The 19,463-nt window shown below is 41.5% G+C and overlaps 1 protein-coding gene across 6 annotated transcripts in view; it reads right to left on the bottom strand.

Annotated features, from left to right (window-relative positions):
* The window catches only part of arvcfb (ARVCF delta catenin family member b), a 144,956-nt gene that overhangs the window by 86,741 nt on the left and 38,752 nt on the right, over positions 1–19,463 (bottom strand). For 5 of the 6 annotated variants that reach the window (XM_046035424.1, XM_046035420.1, XM_046035425.1 and 2 more), the window contains exons 2-3: positions 3,565–3,723; positions 2,862–2,882 (exon numbers count right to left, since the gene is read on the bottom strand). In XM_046035424.1, the coding sequence (XP_045891380.1) occupies positions 2,862–2,882; positions 3,565–3,690 (147 nt within the window). In that variant the 5' untranslated portion in view covers positions 3,691–3,723. The remainder of the gene's footprint in view (positions 1–2,861; positions 2,883–3,564; positions 3,724–19,463) is intronic. The other variant, XM_046035421.1, reaches the window with a different exon arrangement.

The raw sequence follows: 19,463 nt of genomic DNA, 5'->3' as shown, positions 1-19,463 counted from the left end.
TTTACCAAACTGTTAAAAATAAAGGGGAAAGGCAGCAGGCGTCAAACGGTCCACTTTACAGCACTGTAAGAGGTTTCACAACCTCTGCGGCATTCACTTTATTGAGAGCTTAAATGGCCATGGTGACCAGGGGTTAGTGGGAGAGGATGAGGTAGTAATTGAGCATTTTAAGAAGCCTGTGATTCGTTTTCAACCCAATCTAAAGAGCATATGTTAAGATGACGGAGGTAGAAATTTCTAGTTTCTTTGCATAAATGAGGGTCTCTTTAAAACTTGATGTTAGAGGAACAGGGAGGCAGACGGGGGGACACAGCAGAAACCACACAGGGTTTGGCATCCTTTACTGGTTCTGATTCCAACGAGGTGGGGGTCGAGATGGAAACCGGGGTAGCGGTTCGGGTGGCAGGTTTGGACTCCACTAACAGGTTGTCAGTCACCATCCCTGGGTGGTACGTGCGGCGGGTGATGGTTTTGACAACTTTGGTCACCTGGAGTTGGAGGGATAGGTGGGTAGAGCTCTCAGCAAACTGCGTTGGATTTCATTTTGCATGGATGTAAATCCATCCTGTTGTTTTACCTCTGTAATGCAAAGGGCTTTTAAAAAATGACACTTGCACACTTTTAAAGTATCCAGCATATACCTGCATGCAATCTAAGAGAGGATAAAGATTGTTCTTGCCATGCTCCAGTTACTATTTTTAAAAACTGCTTGCTGAAGTCAAGAAATTCTGTCTGAAATAAAATAAAGTAATGCACTTTGAGTGGAAAAGGAGTCTTGGTTCTTGTGTTCTTTATTCTGTTCTAGTCAACAGTGACACTTCATTTTTCACAACAGCCATACGTAATTAACTAATTCCTACCTACTTAAGGTTGGCTCCCCAGAGTGTGCAGGGTAGCCAAAGTGCTCTTATTTGTTTGTGTGGTCTGCCTCAACTCTCATTAGCTCATGTCCAGAGGAAAGAGGAGGAATGCTACTTTTATTGGTCTTCTTCCTACATGACTGGTGTTCCATTCAGAGTAGCTGCCAGCAGGAAAAGAGGGCTGGATGAAGGCCAAGGGAAAGCATGGCATACTGAGACAGGAGGAAGGACGTAAATCTAATTGAGCGCCTGCCTACATGTGCTCAAACTCATACACACATTCAAGGTCCGGGGCCAAATCACTCTGAGTTGAATTGATTGAAAATGTAAATAGAACCAGCAGTTAATTTGCTATTGATGGGCCACTCATAGTTGTTTTCCAATTTATGAAAAACTTCCTACGTAACTGAAAGTGTCATCTGAAACTTATCCTAACCCCCCCACACAAACTTGAGTGTACAACATGGCTTCAGTCTCTTTTCTCTGGCATTCTCTCATGTACAGTAGCTCTGTCTTAGGGCAAATTTTTCTGTTCCTTTCCCAGTTTTCTAACTAATAATCTTTCTGACGGCTAATTTACCACCAGAAAAACTTTTTTGCCTGCAAATCAAGTAGGTGGGAGTAGCTTCCGTGTTTCATCTTCCAGTAGTCGGATGGGGGATAACCATCAAGGGAAAGGAGTGTGTTAACATTAGACAGTATGGCAAGACTTTGGGTCAAAAGAACAGATACGCACATAAATAAAACTGCGAGTTGCTGTGAAATGGAGAGATAGAAAAGGAGAGTGAAAAACAACACATGAAAGTCAGTCAGAGAGAGATGCAGAAAGGAAAAAGAAGACAGAGGGAAAATGAGGAGGACAAGTGGAGGGGTTTCTTTGTGAAAACTCTCGGCTGGGTCTGGATCCATTTGCCACCACAGAGAAGTTGACTTCCAGAAGTTCACCCTCAACATTAATCTGCTTTTCTCCTCAAAGTGACTTCCAGAAAATATCCAATCCCTCCTCCCAGCATGATGGCGGGCCCTTTAGAACAGCGTCCTTCCTCTTCCCTTCCTCAGCAGTAAAGCCCTTGATTAGTGTGATGTTTTCCTGAACATGTTTGTGTGCGTTATCACCAACAAGTTGTGTGTATGAATACATAACATCATGTGCATGTGAGTGAGTGTGTGTGGCCAATCCCCTCGCAGTAAACAGGCTGGAGGGCAATGGGCCCTCCCTGATGAGGGATTAGACCAGGCTTTTTAATTACAGTTTCACAGTCCCTAGAGTAGGAGCTCCACACAGCGCTCTCCACTCCACTGGAAGCCTACAGCAGCAGCGGCAGCAGACTGTATCTATGCTTACATCCGAATACCAAGCAAAATGTAACTGAAATATAAGCTTATCTTTGAGATTATGTCTCAAAATGCAAAACTAGAAAGGAAGAACTTCCAACTCCTGATATGTTGTAGGTTCACCAGATTTGGTGTTGATTATGGTGGGAATTCTTCTCCATGCACAAACAGTTATAAATTCAAACCTAGAAGTGAAAGGCAGACTGTCCTCCAAAAGAGAATGACCAGGCACACACTTCTTCAAAAGCCCAACCTGACACCAAGAGGAAGACATCCTGGTTCAAGCAATTGCACATTACTGAAGAAATGATATTTGGGGCACCAATGTAAACAATGTATTACATGGTGATTCGTACAGTTTATTGGTGCTGAGTAGTGGTATTTTGTACCTCCCACAATGTCAATAAGGGATGTTGTAAGACAGAAATAAAGAAAGAGAGAGACAGAAGACCATGCAAAAGAAATAATAAAAAGGAGAATGGGTCTCATCCCAGAAGGTGGAAGCAACAAAGCAGTGAACTGAGAAGTTCTTTAGAGTATAGACTGGAGCATTATTTGGCTTGTGATGAAGCAGACTGTGTTGCATACTGCTGCTGTAGCCTTCATGGGCACACATAAAATGGTGGCGAGGTGGGAAAAGCCATACTGGTATAAAGATCCACTCACCTTCACGTTAGTTGACATGTCCTTACAGAAAAACAACAGAACACAATAGAGGACGAATCAACAAAAGAGCTTTTAAGAAGCACAAAACTAGGAGAACACAAGAGGAGTTGGCTCATAATAACACAAGAATCCAAAAAATAAAGCCATGAGAGGGAGATGAAACCACTTTGGGCTGTAGGATTATGGGATTTAGAGTTCTTCAGGGTAGAAGTCTGGGAGTGGAGGTACAGTACTGTGCTGTTTGGAAGCAGTAATCCATAACCATAATTTGAAGCAATATTGAAATGGATCAAATTTTTGCAGCTATGATCTTTTTGCCACAACAATACAACAGCTCTGAGGTGTCTTGCTCTCGTGTGAAAGTAGGTACCAGGCTGAATATCAGCTCTATACAGTAGATTATATAATCATAATAATCAGGTTTACCTACAGGTCACAGCTGCCTTTCGAAGTCTGTCTTTTTGCTAAGTAGCAATCCAATGCTGAAATTTTTTTGAGAGCTAATAGCATCTAACATCATTACAATATTAAATATTTGGTTAATCAACAACCTAAAATTACAGTATTTTGGGGAATCGAACAAATGTCCATATAACTCTTTTTCTAGTATTTATTTATCACATTTTCATCACTCATTTTACACAATCAGTGCCACCCTCTGCAGATACACTGTAACTCAGCTGAGTGCACCATAGCGCCTCACCTTGGTTTCTGTGCGCCGTGTGGTGCCGTCATCAGAGGTGACCACCGAGACGTGGGAGGTGGGGGTGCCAGGGTCCTCCTCTATGGTGACCGTCTCCTCCACCACCTCCTGCGGCTCCTGCATCATTGCCAGGGATGTGGCGTTACTGGGGCTCTGCTCCTGCACAGACAGGGGGAAAGATAAGTCAGCCAATATAATGTATAGATTTTCACTTTCAGTCGTTAGACCGCGAGGAGAAAAATACAGCATAACATTCAGGTAATCTTCCATTAGATATTTGACAAGACAAAACTTTAATTGGGACAGTGCAGCTGCAACAAATGATATTAGAATTCAGCAGAAAAACAGAGCCTAAATAAAAAAATTACAAATGAAGGGCAATTTGCAACACGACACTCAAGAATCAACTACATGGATGAAAAGTGTGAAACACAATACAAGAATAATGTATGGATAATAACAGCATTAAAATATACTTAGACGAGGACGTGAATGAAAAGTGTTAATGATACAACAAATGTAATCACTGCAAAGTTAATAACAATTCTAATATAATATAACAAGTGATTTAAAAACTGGCAATATTTAGAAAATATATCATCATTAATATTTACTGAATCACACGGTCAAATATATACAACCCATCAAAGCAGATATGTACTAATTAAGTACAGGTCATGAAGGTGTGCATGCACACTGTAACATGTCTAACTCTTCAAAGATAATTTGGACAAAACTAGAGCCCAACCGATTTATCGTTTTGCTGATATTATCGGCGTGAATAACAGCCAATATATGATTAAGAAACAGACAGTCGGTTCCTTCCCTCATGTCATGAGTGTTGCATAGTTTGCCTACCAAAGTCTACCAGAGCTATGGTGAGGAGCTCCTGGTAGCTCTCGTTAAGTTGTTCATTTGTCATGTCAATTACATGACTTAAATGATAATAAAAACAGCCTTCATCACTTCTTCTATGATGAAAACATTCATACCAGACTTGCTAACCCTCCCGTTTTTCACTGCACTCTCCCGGGTCACAGCAGGAGTAGGTGAGTGATGGAGACGGACATTACGCTGACAGACGTAATTTAAAAAGATTTATTTTGAAACAGTGCGGCACTTCTAGTGAACGGTCCTCTCATTTCTCTCTAATTTATAACTTCTAAATAATCTCTAACAATCACTTACAGCAAGTAACGCTGCCCGTTGCCAAATTAGCCACAAAGCCAATGCCATGTTTATCAGTATAGGAGCGCTAACGTTGTTATTGAGCAGTTAAAGTAAAGTATTCTAAATTTATCTGCGAGCTGCTTGTCTCTAGTTACAGTCGGTTTGTCAGAAATGATTAAACCAGAAGGGTCATGTAAAGCTTTGGCTAGAATTAACAGTGCTGTCAGATATTTTTTTTTAATTTCTGTAATTTTATGCATTTGATTCTTATTTATCAACACTTATATTTTTCTTGTATTTTTGTTCAAAGTACTATTTATAATAAAAAAGTTTATTTTTATACTGCATTATGTCATGGTATCTTGGTATGGTCTCAACATAACACAATTTTAGAGATAATCATTGTTTATGTTATGCGTTTCTTAAAATAAGGGAAAATAAGAATATCGGCCGATATATCGGCTATCGGATTTTAAAATCCTCAAATATCGAAATCGGTATCGGACTTAAAAATGAATCGGGCTCTAGACAAAACACACTCTTGGTAGTCCTAATCCAGGCTCTGTAAGAGCCATCGAGATGCCAATCATCACAAAACTTTGATACTGCACAATTAGGCAAAAATGTTAGATAAGGTTAATAACACTCAATGCTAATTTTCACATGGCAATACAGTATTATTTATGGTATGATTAAGGTGGGACAAATAATTAATAATAAATTTAAAATGTTCTGGATAGATCATGGTTATGGTAAATAAACTAAGGTTGGGGTTAGGTAAGTACAACACTTGGTAAGGTAGAGGAATGTGGTGTTTGTGATTAAACAAACCCGGTTCTCTGGAGGCAATACAAGCCCATTCACCAACCTAGACTAGGTTCCACAGTTTCTAGTTTGTTTCTCATCCTGGTAGTCCCTAATTTATTTGGCCATGATATTATATCCAAACACTGCAATGCAGGGTAGCTAGCAACTTCTCACCTCTTGAGACTTCAAATTGAGTTAAAGCTTCTTTCAAAGCAAGCAAAAGCCTGGAGGATTGGTTTTGATTCATATTTCATTGGGAGGCCATGGATTTGAAGAAAAAGTGTCCATGGGCTAAGGATGAAAGAGAGTATAGAGTCCCTCCTACCCCAGCTGACCCTGTGTGAACGCGTTAGAAACATGTGCTTCCCGCTGCATTTCCTGCTGATGGAAAATGATATGAAGTCAGTGGTCGGAGGTGCAACGCCCTGGTGTGGCCTGCTGCTGTGCAAGAGTGTGACTAAATTACAGCTCTCGTGATGGAGAGGGCAAGGAAGCCATTTGAGGCAATCAATGATAACCAAAACAGCACGGAGTCAAGAGAGGGAGAGGAAATCGAAAGTAATGGAGAGGGTGGAGAGGTAAAAGAGAATGGGACAGTGTTGTAGAAACTAGAGGTTTTCTTTTAAAGGGGGAAAAAAGGGGAAACAGTGGGTTGCATAATCATAGTCTAGATAACTGACCTTGAGAATTTATTTAAGGTGTCTGACATGCCATTTCTATTGTGTGCCCTTCCTGTCCTGTAACTGACCGGGGAAAATGTAATATTATTCATAAATGTGACAAAACACCAACAAATGTATTACTTAACTTAAACTTTCTGACCCGCATTAATCTTCATCCAAAGATAAAAGATCAAAGCTATTTAAAAAAAAACTCCCCCAGTGTCACCCCTAAACTATTTGCAAATTCACCTCACGTAAAAAAAAAAAATAATAATAACAAAACATTAAAACAACTGAACCAAGCAGACTGTTTTTGTCTAAGCAATTATACCAAGCTGGAGGGAGAGACGGAGCAAAGGCCAAGGACTCTCTCCAACAGAAAACGTTTCAGTGTTGTTCTCCACTACAAGCAACGCCTTATGGAGGGAGACTACTTGTTTTCTTCATGTCTTCAAGACACTAACAAGTGAAAAGTTCTCCATTGATTGGCCAACTCCTCTCAGGCTTCAAAGCCCCACACAGTCCTCATTGATCTCCAGTCCTTCTTGCTGATCAGTCAAAACTTTGCACTTTTTATGTTGAGGATATTTTCCTCTAATCCCACGACCCTCCAGCCCCCATATCACTGCTGGGAAAAAGACCGGGGCCCTTGTTTTCAGCGAATGCATAACCTCCTTCAGCAGCACAAAGCAAATGAAAACTATTTATTTACCTGCTTCTCTCTATCCAGTAACTTAAAGTCAATTAGTGATTTGAACTGAGCTGAGTTAGGTCATTACAATTTGAGTTCCTAAGTTCCATTATTGGGGTTAATGACTGGGAAGGCTATCTGCTGCATAGAAAGAGACACATTTATTTACACACAACCATTGCTGAGCTGAGGAAAACTCATTTTTTTACAACTGACCTCAGGCTAAACAGCCGCGCTCTGCTGAGAAGAGTTCTAATGGTATTCAGAAAAGGTCAGTGCTGATAAGTTACCTCCAATAAACATCCTTGTTCTGTTCATTTATGAAATGAAATATGTGAATTACCTTCCTCACTTGTTAAAAACAATGGATAATGCCTAATTTATTTAATGCCACATGGATGTAAATTAAAGATCAATTACATGGTCTTTCTGGGTCCACTGCCATTCACTGGCTGCCCGTTTCAATTTTTGTAATCCAGCAGCCTCAAAAGTCGAACTACTTTTACTTTTTTCATAGCACGCTTCACTACAAAAAAAACATGCAGCTACAAGCTGCATTTTTACATAATAAAATCTATAGGTGCATTTCTTTATAGCATTGTGTCTCTTTGTGAACACTCCATAAAGAAAAAACTGACTTCTGAATACATTAGGCATTCAATTACAATAATGACCCTATGAATGCATGCATACATGTATGTGTGCATGTGTACCAATGTGATTTATGATTTATCTTTTCTTCTTCTGTACAGGATGAGGCAGATGGTGTGTGTACAAACTCTTCCTTACTAAGCAATCACCTTTTCGGCTCTTTGCTAATCAAATCTCGACAAAATAACTGCATTCCTATGATATTTAATTCCTTTGAAGGCTCACTGGGTGTACCCAGAGGAGATGCCATCAAAACAGAAACATGTAATAAAAGCAGCACCATCCTACCGTTTAAAACACAGTGGACAGAGAGGAGGGAGGGATCCTCACTGACAAACTGGCTTCTTGATCCAAGCTTAATGCAGTGTCTCTCGTTCACTTTCCTCGCTCACTCCTTCTCTCTGCATGCACAGGGAGAGGGGAGTTGAACTCGACATTACATCCCCTAAATAAATGATTAAAAGCCGTCTGGCTGTGGGCTAGCGGTCCCAGGGGAGTATGAGGCTGATTCTGAGTCGAGGAGACTCAGGAAAGCATACCCTTCAGTCAAGGGCGGGAGAAGAGGAGCACAGTGAGTTAATGGTTGATCTCAGAGAGATGAATGATAAAGTGGAAGAAGGGTACAAGGGAGAATGTGGTAATGGAGGGGGAGGAAGTCTGAGGACATGCAAATGTTGTGGAGATGGTTGGTATTAGCCAGTGGAATAGTGGAAACCTCAAGGTTGAATAGGTGAGCGTATGATCCGACAGTTGGATGGATCGGGAAAAAAAGGGGGAAAGCTTCACACAGCAAAAAACTACCCGAGGATCCCTTGAGTAGAGCATCTCAACACCCTAGTTCTCCAGGACTAACTACGTCTGTATTGAACAAGACGCCATGAAAATGTGAAAGTGTGTGTCAGCAAGAGTCCAACCTGGATACAGAGGATAAAAACATATTAAGCGCACCTGGCACTGTAAACAAAACACAAGCTCTTATAAATGCATGTAAGCCTAAGAATCAGGTTTTTCCGAAGAAAAAAAAGTTCCTGAGCCCAAGTAAACATCAAAGCCATATGAATATGTCTTTTTGCCTAACCTAAAAAGCCCCGACAAGAGCTGGACCCCACGTCTGATGAGGATACAGGAGCTTGTGAGAGCTTTGCTAGTTAAATCACTTCTGTTCAGCCAGTGGTAGCAGAGAGAGGCTGAGGCGTCAAACAGACAAGGATTTGGTTCTGAAGAAGGCCTAAGGATTTGCACTTCCAGTGTGGTTGGCTCAGACAAGCAGTATGAGGAAGAGGGCCTGGTTGGAGAATAATGAAACCTCACCTTTCTGATCACAGACAGCCTAGACAGAGAAGATTATTACACTGGCTAGCTCCAGAAAAGATGCAATTTGGTGTGCTTGTACTTGTACAACATTAAGAAAAGAACATTTTCTAGAGACATTAAAGCATTGTGTATACCAGGCTAATAATGTAAAGAGACTTAAGAACTCTTTCATAACTCAACGACGTACAACACGATCAATGCTTCCAAAAAACAATACCCTTGAAAAAAGCCCTTGAGCAATCTCCTGCAGAGTAGAAGAGGGACTAATCTGAACCGTAATGGATTGCAGTGCTGCGAAAAGAATACAAAGGCAGGAGATGAAGTGATACAGCGGTGTCAATTAGCAGTGGCCTGCTATCTGCCATCAGTCCACACCCATTCATCATCTGTGTTCAATAAGCTGCTCAGCGTTGTCTGAGGATGGAGAGATAGAGTAAAATGATGGAAAAGGAGAGAACTTATGCAGATAAGGGGCTTTCCTTCCCTCGGGACTGAAACACAGCAAGAAAACTTCAGTTGGAGTTAAGAGAAGGAGTCATCCCCTTAGAAGATGTCTAAGAAGTATTATACAAACAGTACACACATTTATTGATGTTGTAGTGATAGTATTAGTACTAAAAATAGTTTAGAAATGGAGTTTTAAAATGTCTTGATCAGAACAATATTATCACACATTGTATTCAAATAGAGCTTTTCAGGGTACTCAAAGACACTTCAAAAAGAGCATAAAAAACAACACACTAACACTAGTATATAATATACATTATTTACACATAAAAAGCAACTTGTCGACTTAATCTTTGAACAGATGTTTGCTGAAGTCAGGTAAGTTTTCAAATTGACCGGTGATGCTCCTCTGTCAGTCACTTTATCAAACCTGGCCCATATTAGATAAACGGTTGTGATTGGCCCTCGGCTGGAAATCTGTCCGAATGGGAGGTGGGCCAGACGTATCTGTCAGAGCAAATGAAACATGAGGTTGGCAGATTCATCTGGTTCCCAGGCTACACTGTCGCTATTTAATAAAACAAAATGCCCAGAGAAAGACAAATAAGAGTGTACTTATATATTATATATGGGCAATGGTACTGAAATTGCACTATTTTGTTGGCAAGATCTTCAAATAATTTCCAGCCATACACAGTAAGGGGTCTGTATCAATACTGTAAAGCATTTCACAGCCCCACCAATAAGCCCCACTTCCACCGCAGCATGCACCTGTATGTTCCCCATGGGAAGTTCACTCCATTCCCTGCTTTATTGAGTTTGGTGTTTCTTTGTGGGAAGTAATGAGGTTAGAGGCTAGAATCCAAATATCAACGCTGTGTGACAAGACACTTAACCTGTGAGATGAGATTTTAACACTATTTTTGAGAAATTATATAATAATTTTGAGCATTAAACTATTTATTTTCTGCATTCTGATGAATTTTTCTGCACCAGTTTGTGGTGAAAATGTTTTTATTTATGTAAAGAGAAACACAAAATTCAAGTGTCAGGTGACAATTCAAAATCTATACCCTAATTCTACCAGAGTCTAAGTCCGTGCAGCTCTCGGTCATTCTGTGCTGCGATCACATCTGTTTCTCCTGCAGATCAACATATTTAATATCATCCCTGCTGAGTCATGATTTAGTCTTCCCTCCTCTTTTGTGACTTTGTTTGGGGAAGTAACCTCTTTAAATGTGATTGTGGCACCTTTTCACCTCAATAATAAATTTAATTTTAATTCAGTTATAAACTCCTGGACTTCATTGCTCCTGTGTTTCAGCAGATTTTCTCCTCATGTTCAAAACGTTCTGCACATTCAGAATATCTCCCACATATCTGTGTTTTCTGACATGTCCAGAAAAAAGTCATAATTACCAGACTAACGTCATTATTTAATGAGAAGTTTACCTGCCCTTTACTCTGCTGTGCATTGCGTTATTAATCCGCTGGTGGTAACGTTATCCCCTTCAGACCGACGCAGTTTGGGACTGCATGTTGCGTGTGAAAGTAAATGAAACACTTTTGATCAGGCAGAAATCTCAATACAAATCCACACAAATGTTAACTTCAGCAGCTCATACAGTGCAGCTCACAGTCCCAAACAGAGCAAGGTTATGCCTGAGTTTTTAGATGTTTATGTTGCAAAACTCTACCAGCTACGTTTCCACTCGTCACAGCGCGAGCAGTGCGGTTCAGTTGATTACTATCAGGGCGTCCACCAATGCATCAGCTGGGCGGAGTTGATTCGCTCTGTGAGTCTATCTTATCAGTTATAATGACATTTGTATTTCACTGCGTGAGAAAATTAATGTGTGGCTTGACAGCATGTGAAAAATGTCAATTGCATGAGTCTCGCAGACAGCTTTTTACCTGACGAGAAATATTGTCATAATTTAATCTTGCGATATCTCGTGGTACGAGATCTCGTCACACCCCAAGTATTTACATATTATTAACAAATAATCCATTCAATCTGAGTTGGCTGAAATAAAATACAGTCTACAGGTGACAAAAACATTATTTATATCAGGAACTGTCACTGAAAGAATGTGTAGGAGAACAAAAGGAATCTCACCAGAATTCAATGTCAGCATTCAGTCTTCTATACCAGATATTGGCATACGCACTTTGGTCAGCATTGAAAACTACTTTTTAATTGAGCTTAAACTTTTAAAACTAGAGGAGAAGTCAAAAGAGACATTGAGAGCTAGAAAGCTAACCTAAATCTATAAGAAATGATAGCTATGAACAGCACCACATGTTTCCCGTTAATAATTGCAGGTATACACGAGGACAACTCTTCCTCTCACTCCTACACAACCTCAGCGAGTATCAATTAGACACACAGTGGGAGGGATCTTGTGGTTACTTTCAGGTTAAGACAACAAAACCTGTCAGATGGCCACCTGGTCATGCATACCGGCGTGAGCAGACTGACCTTCCTTCCTATCATGCTTGCACACATACACGACATGCTCAGTCTTGGCCTGACCCCTGTGCAGTGACTAACAGGATTTCACTCCGGAGACATGCCAGCAATCATTACATGGCTCTTACACAATTAATCCTCCAGCAAAGATCGCCTGGCTAACCTTGGTTCGTCCAATTTCCCATCAGCCCCTTCTGTTTCTACCACCTGCCCTCTCAGCAGCTCTCCACGGCGAAGAATCACATGATGAAGTTCAAATAATAAGAGAATAAGAGAGAAAGAGGGAGCATGTGAGAGCCTAGTGCACTAGGGTGACCCATGAAAAAACAACAGTGATCCAAACATTCAGCTAAAATAAGGCTTGTTCGTCGGACGACGCAGAGGCAGAAGGGAAGTCAAGTAGAGGAAGCGGAACTAGAGAGGCTGACAATGCGTGGCAAGGGCCCAAATCAGCATGCTCTCCCAGGGTGACAAGACGGGGGGGCATTCAGTCACATCCAAGGCCAGCCAGGCAAGCCTCATCTCAGTTACACCCAGGGCAGAGTTGCCAACTCTCTGGAACGATTGGAAGTCCAGCTGTCATGGTGTTGGGGTGTGTGGTGGTCATCTTGGTGGGTTATTTGTGTCTGATGTGCATGCCTCAGTTTGAAAAATCGTTCTTCTCAACTGTTTTTAGGGGTAAAGCAAACACAAACAGGAACATAAACACACACACATGCTGTTTGGGGAGAGGGCCAAAGCCCTGATGATGCAGTTGGGAATGATGGGACCTTAATCTCTCCTTCTCTTGTGACTGATCCTGGGCCAAATCTGGGCTTCTCTCCCTCTCTCATCTCTTTTCACGCTTGGCCTCCTGGTTTCAGACACCTCCCATTATTTCCGACCCAAGCCCTGCCTTTTCTAACTTTTTCCTTAAGCCCTGTGTACTTCGTCCCCTCCGTCGATCTGGCCTTTTGTTCCTTTGCACCGCTCCCTAGACAAAACTTGAGTTAGCCAGACCGCTTGACAGGCTGAGACCCTCAAAGACAGAGACCATCTCTGAGCCTCACAACCAACCTAGCAGCCAAAAAAAAAAAAACCCTGCAGCTAAAGCTTGATTGCTTCCCGACGGGGCATAGCAACCACATTTTTCCCACTGCGAAGCGACTAGTGACAGATGGAAACCCCAGCTCAACCCTCAACAACATTCGACACCAACTTAATCTCTGAAATGGCTGATATACCCATTCAAATTGGAAGGGAGATGTTTTGAAACCTTGGGTAACTTCTTACATATGCCACCAATTATACACAGTACATACAAACAGACTTGCACGCATGGAGTCACATACCACATATGTTTTCCTCGCATCAATGCCTGGAGTCAGATTAGCAGTCAAACATGCAGAAAGGCATTCATGGTAGCATTCAGCAACTCGAGCAGCAGGAAGATAAATAAGTTGTGCAGATTTTCAGTAAGTAGCTGAAGGGACAGAGTGGGGAGGAGGATGATAAATAAAAAACAAAAGAAGGAGAAACCACATGAAGCCTGTAGAGTAAAACTAAAACAATGAGCATTGCAGAGGGGTCAGCGCTCATGGTTAGGGTTTGATTGTTTGGACAGCGGGCGCAGCCATGAGGGAAAGAGAGAAAAAGAAGAATTCAGCAGTGTAGAGAAAGATTAGCGGGAGCAGGCAACGGTCAACAATTGGTGGGCGGAGTATGGGGTTTGCAGTGATGCCATAACTCTTGGTTCCCGGAGGTTGGGTTGTTTGCAGTGCCCCTCCCCTCAGCTTCTGGATCACTGTCAGCATGACTCTGTCAGAGGACTGGTGATTGGAAGGGGTGGGGGGGGGGGGGCTGCAGTGTGGAGGAGGCTGTGAGACAGGCTTTGCCAGAAGGTCAGTTCATGTGAGGTCTACTGGAGATTTAGGGAGTTGGAAAGGGGACATATGTTCCAGTTCCTGTCAAGCTTCTAGTGCAACACTTATTGTCCCCCCGACACCCGTTCTCCAAAACTGTCTGCATGTGCAGCCACAGGGTCTCCCATTTAACAGAAATGTACCCATCCACTCCACCTCTGGCTTTGTTTCTGTTTCTCTTGCGTAGAAAAACAGTAAAGCCTGGGGCAGTTATAATGGAGGACAACTAACAGGCTTAGCAGGGTGCTTTCACTGTTTTAGGAAAGACACTAAATGTTCCTCTGGGACTGTGGTGGTAGGTGGTGGGTGGGGGTTTATGTAGTGTCTTCTCTAGAGGAGGGCAGGATGTCAACAGTGCCGGATTTCTTAGGACGAGCTAAGAGTTCTCAAATTGTTTTATGTCAGGGACTCCAAAGCCTCCTAGTCCCTATGAACTTGTTTGGCAAAACACAGAGTTTTTGCTGATTTACTTCCAAGCTGAATAGATGTCTACACTGCCCCTTGGGAGATCATAGAGGTGAGACTGCATTCACTCTAATGCATTCTGTAGTTGTGTAGGACTTTTTGGAGCAAATTAAACTACTCCTCATCTTGACAGGAAGCCCCCAATACCTTGTGAAGGAGTCCTGGAACCCCAAGGATCTTCCACCATCACCAGAACGCTATTCTGAAAAACCGCACACATAGATAAAACCGTGCAGCGCTCACACAGTCAATCACAATAACTGTGACTGCTTTCCAAATATGCACTCAGTCAAGTGTGATTAACCCCCTCTGGGGATATTTTTATAGCCTTGTGCCAACAGCAAGGTAAAGGATTAGGCTCATTTTGCGGGAAATAGTGGCGTCAGAGCCAGAAGCGGAGGACAAGTCATGAGAACCGGCTGATGGAGAAACCCCTGCCAATTTACTGCTAACCTTCAACGGTTCGTGAGATAAGGTGAGGCTGGATGTACATGTGTCTCATAAAGGAGCCATTGTGCAACTGGATAAATCTGTCAGGAGGTTTGAGTTACAGCCCAGTTATTTTATTTATAATTCTCTCTGAAAGAATGAAAAGAAATGTGATATTACATCTACTCTGCTGTGCGTGGGTGAGTAGGCAAGAAGGCATGCATTGGGCCATCCTGTACATCAGGTCAGTGCCATTTAACTTCCGACTGCTTCCATCTGGGCAAAACAAATTTTCAAAAAAATCCTGATTTATTTACAGCACCTGTTAGTTGCCTCCTTTATTAACCCAATGTTCATTTATGTATAACTTTTTTTTGTCTGTTTTTTTGGCTTTTGTTCTCTGTAAATCACTCTGTAATTATGTTTTAAAGACTGCTACAGAGGACCAACATGGATTTTTTTTTTTATCAAATCATCTGATAGACACAGTCCACTAAATGATTGAAAAAAATATCATATGAAACAGATGCTGTGATATTGATCAGTACATTATGGTATATAACCACCTGTCATATCCTCAATGTCAGAAAAATACAATTTTTACTGATATATCAGTTAGGGTTTTAAATACCTAAACTGCAAATTATTTTTTTAATTAATAGATTCATTGTTTAATCTATAAATTGGCAGTTCCAAACCCCCAAGTCTGTTATTTACAATTATATAAATCAAAGAAAAGCAAAGAATCCATTTGAGGAGCTGGAACAGATAAATGGGGTTCAACATGACAATTAATCAATCTTCAAAATTGATGCTTGCTTTTTTGTTGATCAACTAACTGTTTCTGCATTAATATCAGTCTTACCCGATTTGTTTACTATCCTATAGATGCAGCCAGCTAATGCTACATTAACTCGGACATGCTGCTGTTTGCTTCGTAACGTTCAATTTAGATTTTATTACCCTTTACCGATACTCAGGTACACAGCTACTCCACCTCTCAGTCGCTGTAACTAACGTGACCCACATAATACACAACACAGAGGAAGAGCCATCCACTGACACTAGTTACAGTAAATTTACTTACTGCTGTCTAACTGTTATAAAGTCAAGACACAATCTTGTTATAATATTCATTCCAGCTCACTAACTGTTTCCTTATCATCCAATACTTTTAGCTGTGCTGACATTGCTGAGCCTCCAGTGAAAGATACACAGATAGTAAAGTTAGTTACTGAAAAGCAGACAGGCGAGCAAACGATGTAGCACGTCACAAATGTACCATTATCATGTAACAAGCATGGATTAGTTCAACCTCAAGCTGATGAAAAACATTACTGTAACGTTGCAGTGGGAGTTTATCTGAGTTTCCACCATGTTGTGTGAAGCTGTCTCCCTGTCTCTCTATAGCCGCTCTCACTCTGCCTTTTTTTGGAAGTACTGTGCCAATATGCAGGTGTCTCGCTGCGCTGAATCAAAGGTACGGCGGCGGTGTTGATCTGCCTCTGAGACGGGAACGTTGAAGTAACAGAGCATGAACATGTCTGTGTGAAAAGCCACAGACTGCATGCAGGTATTTATGCGTTTATTGCAGGGTTTCTGTATGAAAGCGGTTGTGTTTCGGATTATGCTCGCTCATGAGTTCAAGCGAGCACGCGTACGAGCACACACCTTGTAGCAATCTTAAAACCGCACCGCTAGTGGCCGCTGGAAACTCCATAATGCCGCTTTAATGACAGAGGACAGTACCTCAGAGTCTGAGCAGTTTGGAGCAATAACTTATTTTAAAAAACTGCACCAGATCTAAAATCTGTGGGTCAACCAGAGTACACAGACAGCATGCCCTCCACATTACTCCAAAACAAAGACAGAGCTCCCTCTCAGCTCGGAGCGTTGCAAGTGAAAAACATCGAGTCTGTGTCTGCACAAAGAGCATGTTTTATGACAAGGCTCATAATAGCAATATACTCAAGTGAGATGGAGAGAAAAGCAAAGCAACCATATCTGCACCTACTGTGTTCTACTGGAAGAGGTACACAGGATCTAAATTGGTTTGCTACAGAGGACAATGTGTTGCAGTTAAGATTTTTAATCAGAAATTAATAGCACCACAAAACATAATAGCTCATTTGCAAGCCAGTGGAAACAAGACTACCTGATTTCCTCTGAATATTGAGTAGGGGATAAAAATGCAGAGAGACAATAGACAAGGCCCTCTTTCTGGATCTGTGGGACTGTGTGTGCGTGAGGATGAGCGAGCAAAAGAGTCTTTTAAGCTTACTTTCAAAGCTGCAAGCTGATCATGAATATTTAAAACTAGGCATATATCTGAAATATAGTTTTGGTGCCGTGCCTTTTTTCGCATGCTAAATAAGCAGAGTACATTTTGAGCAAGAGCCACGGTGTAAAAATAAATAGCATCTTTGAAGCAGTGGCTCATTCACTATGAAGTGTGGTTTTCATCCCAAACATTTGCTGGCTGTATTAAAATATCAGAAAAACTGCATTTTGAATGATCAGTAGAGCACTCCTGAGAGTGTATGTTTTAAATGAGAGTAAAGCCATTTTGCTGGATCCAAACTGAAGAGGCGGGTGGAGTTTTTTGTTTGGCGGGTGGGGTAACTTTGAATATCACTGTCTAATAGAGTCATTCCCGAGCTCCTAAGAGCTTCCTATGGTGTTGGATATGAAAGGGTGTCTCTTGCTTCCACTAAAGCGTTAGCACACTCAAATTTTATTTCTCTGTCATGCACTATTCATGCTCTGGGTCTGTGTTGTGATGCTCTGCAGGTGGTTGGGAGGAAGAGGAGGATGCAGATGAAATATGGATTATCTCCTCTCAATGTCTGGCTAAGCCCCACTTTGCTGGCACCGCTGCCTTTCAGTGTAGCTCCCCTCCCACTCAGCCAGCCAGCTGCAGGCCTAGCATCTGGCTGTTAACCCCCCACCCAGGCTTTAATCAACCAAACACACACAAACATCTCTATCCATCTCCCCCCATGATGAAACAACCCCCCGCCTGCACCAAATGCTGCTTTCTGTGCAACAGGAAATGCTGACTTATGAAGATTTAGGTATCCAGTAAACAGGATCTTGACCCAAAATAGCTGTTAACTGGAAGAGGAGTGATGACAGACACAGACTGTGGTGACTGACCCACAGACTGTAACTGTCCTATTAAAGAGATGGGTCAGGGTGGTTTGGACGACAGATATCATCCGTACCCTAGTGAGAACATGACTCCCTACAGGAAGGAAATCACAAACGAACCCTTCAGAGTCCTCTGGGACCTCAGCCAGAGCTGCTCCTAATCCTAAACCCACACAGCTCTACAGAGGCTGGTCGTCTAAATACTCTCTGACTACACTATGGATTTACATTAAAGGATCATTCTGATTTTGTTTTTGTCTTTTTTTTTATGATGTAGCTGTTTTTTTGTCAGTGTTTTGCCAGCATTCATACTGGTAATAATATCATAGTACTCACCAAGTTAGCTGCTGATTCCTGGGAAAGCGTCAACATTGCTAACAAAATGTTGGGCAGGGCAGGAAATACATGCAGTCAGACCATCATACAGACTTTAAACAAACCCTCAGGTTAGCCCAACTTATTTAGAAAAGAAAACAAAGGCCAACTGTAAAATCGTTGCCCAAACATACCAAGACATCTGCGATGGTTTACAAACCGACTTACTAATTCAGCTTAGACCTACTGTACTGCCATAATTGTGCACACACAATTGTAGGACCCAGGCTGCAGTAACTCTGGGTTTTACCATCAAATAAAGTGACTTCAATAATCTTGCTAATCTTTTGGCTTGTTTACAACCTGTCTGAACGCCCTGCTCGACTGTAGCGATGTCGTTGTGTTCCCAGATATCAGCAATCTCTTTGATGAGAATGATAGAAATTATGGCTAAAACTGTGATAATAACGCCCAATTTGTAATCAGAATAATCCTCTAAGAGATGATGATTTGATCGACATTTGATGACTTTCTGCGTCAGACCAATTTGCTGAAGTTTATACACTGCCGATGAGAGTTGTAAAAAAGGGAAACACGTGATTATAATAGTATAATATATAATAAAGTGAGTAATCAAAACATTAAACAATTACTCATTTTCTTAGGGGTGCCCTGGAACCTCGTCAAGGACCTTTGGGGATCTCCAGACTCCATTTTGTAATACATCCCAAACACTGCTTTTTTAACCCAGGGGAACATGGGTAATTTAATTATGCAAAGAACAACAGTCATATCACACTTCAGTGAGTGGTGCTTCAGGCTAGTCCATAACCAGAAGAAGCGACTGCAACAGCAGCCCAGAGAGCCTCGGAGCCTCCCTGTCTACAGCTGTGATTATCAGAAACACTGAGCAGCTTCTGTGTTTTTGTCAGACGAGAGGATGTCCGGTGCGCGCCAGCCATCTGATTACCCACTATTCTGATGCCATGCAGCCACTCCAAATCAGTTTAACCCTGTCTCCCTCTCTTAATTGACCAAAATATTGGTACTTTCCAGGGTCGATGACCAAGACTGTTCTGTAAACCTGACACCATGATACAGTATGTTATTCACTCTAGTGTATTTGTGGTTGGAAACATTAGATTTATTTAAGAACTTGTTGTATGGGTACTTTCCGATTCAAATAATTTAATTAAGTTCTTCTAAATGACTCACTGTACCTAAAATTTGGAGTGGATGAATATCATGTGATAAAAGGCACTATACACCAACTTCAACACTGCTGTGAATGTGAAATACTTATACCAAGTCAATAGACTGTGACAACTCTATACTAACGTCCACAGACTTGGAAGAGAAAATGTCCTTAACCCTGGGTAGTTCTTTATCTGATTCTAAAAGTATAAATGAAGTATTGCTGGCAT

Source organism: Micropterus dolomieu, linkage group LG21 (assembly GCF_021292245.1).
Source record: "Micropterus dolomieu isolate WLL.071019.BEF.003 ecotype Adirondacks linkage group LG21, ASM2129224v1, whole genome shotgun sequence".
NCBI classification, from domain to species: Eukaryota; Metazoa; Chordata; class Actinopteri; order Centrarchiformes; family Centrarchidae; genus Micropterus; species Micropterus dolomieu.
This window is presented reverse-complemented; position numbering and strand designations above follow the sequence as displayed.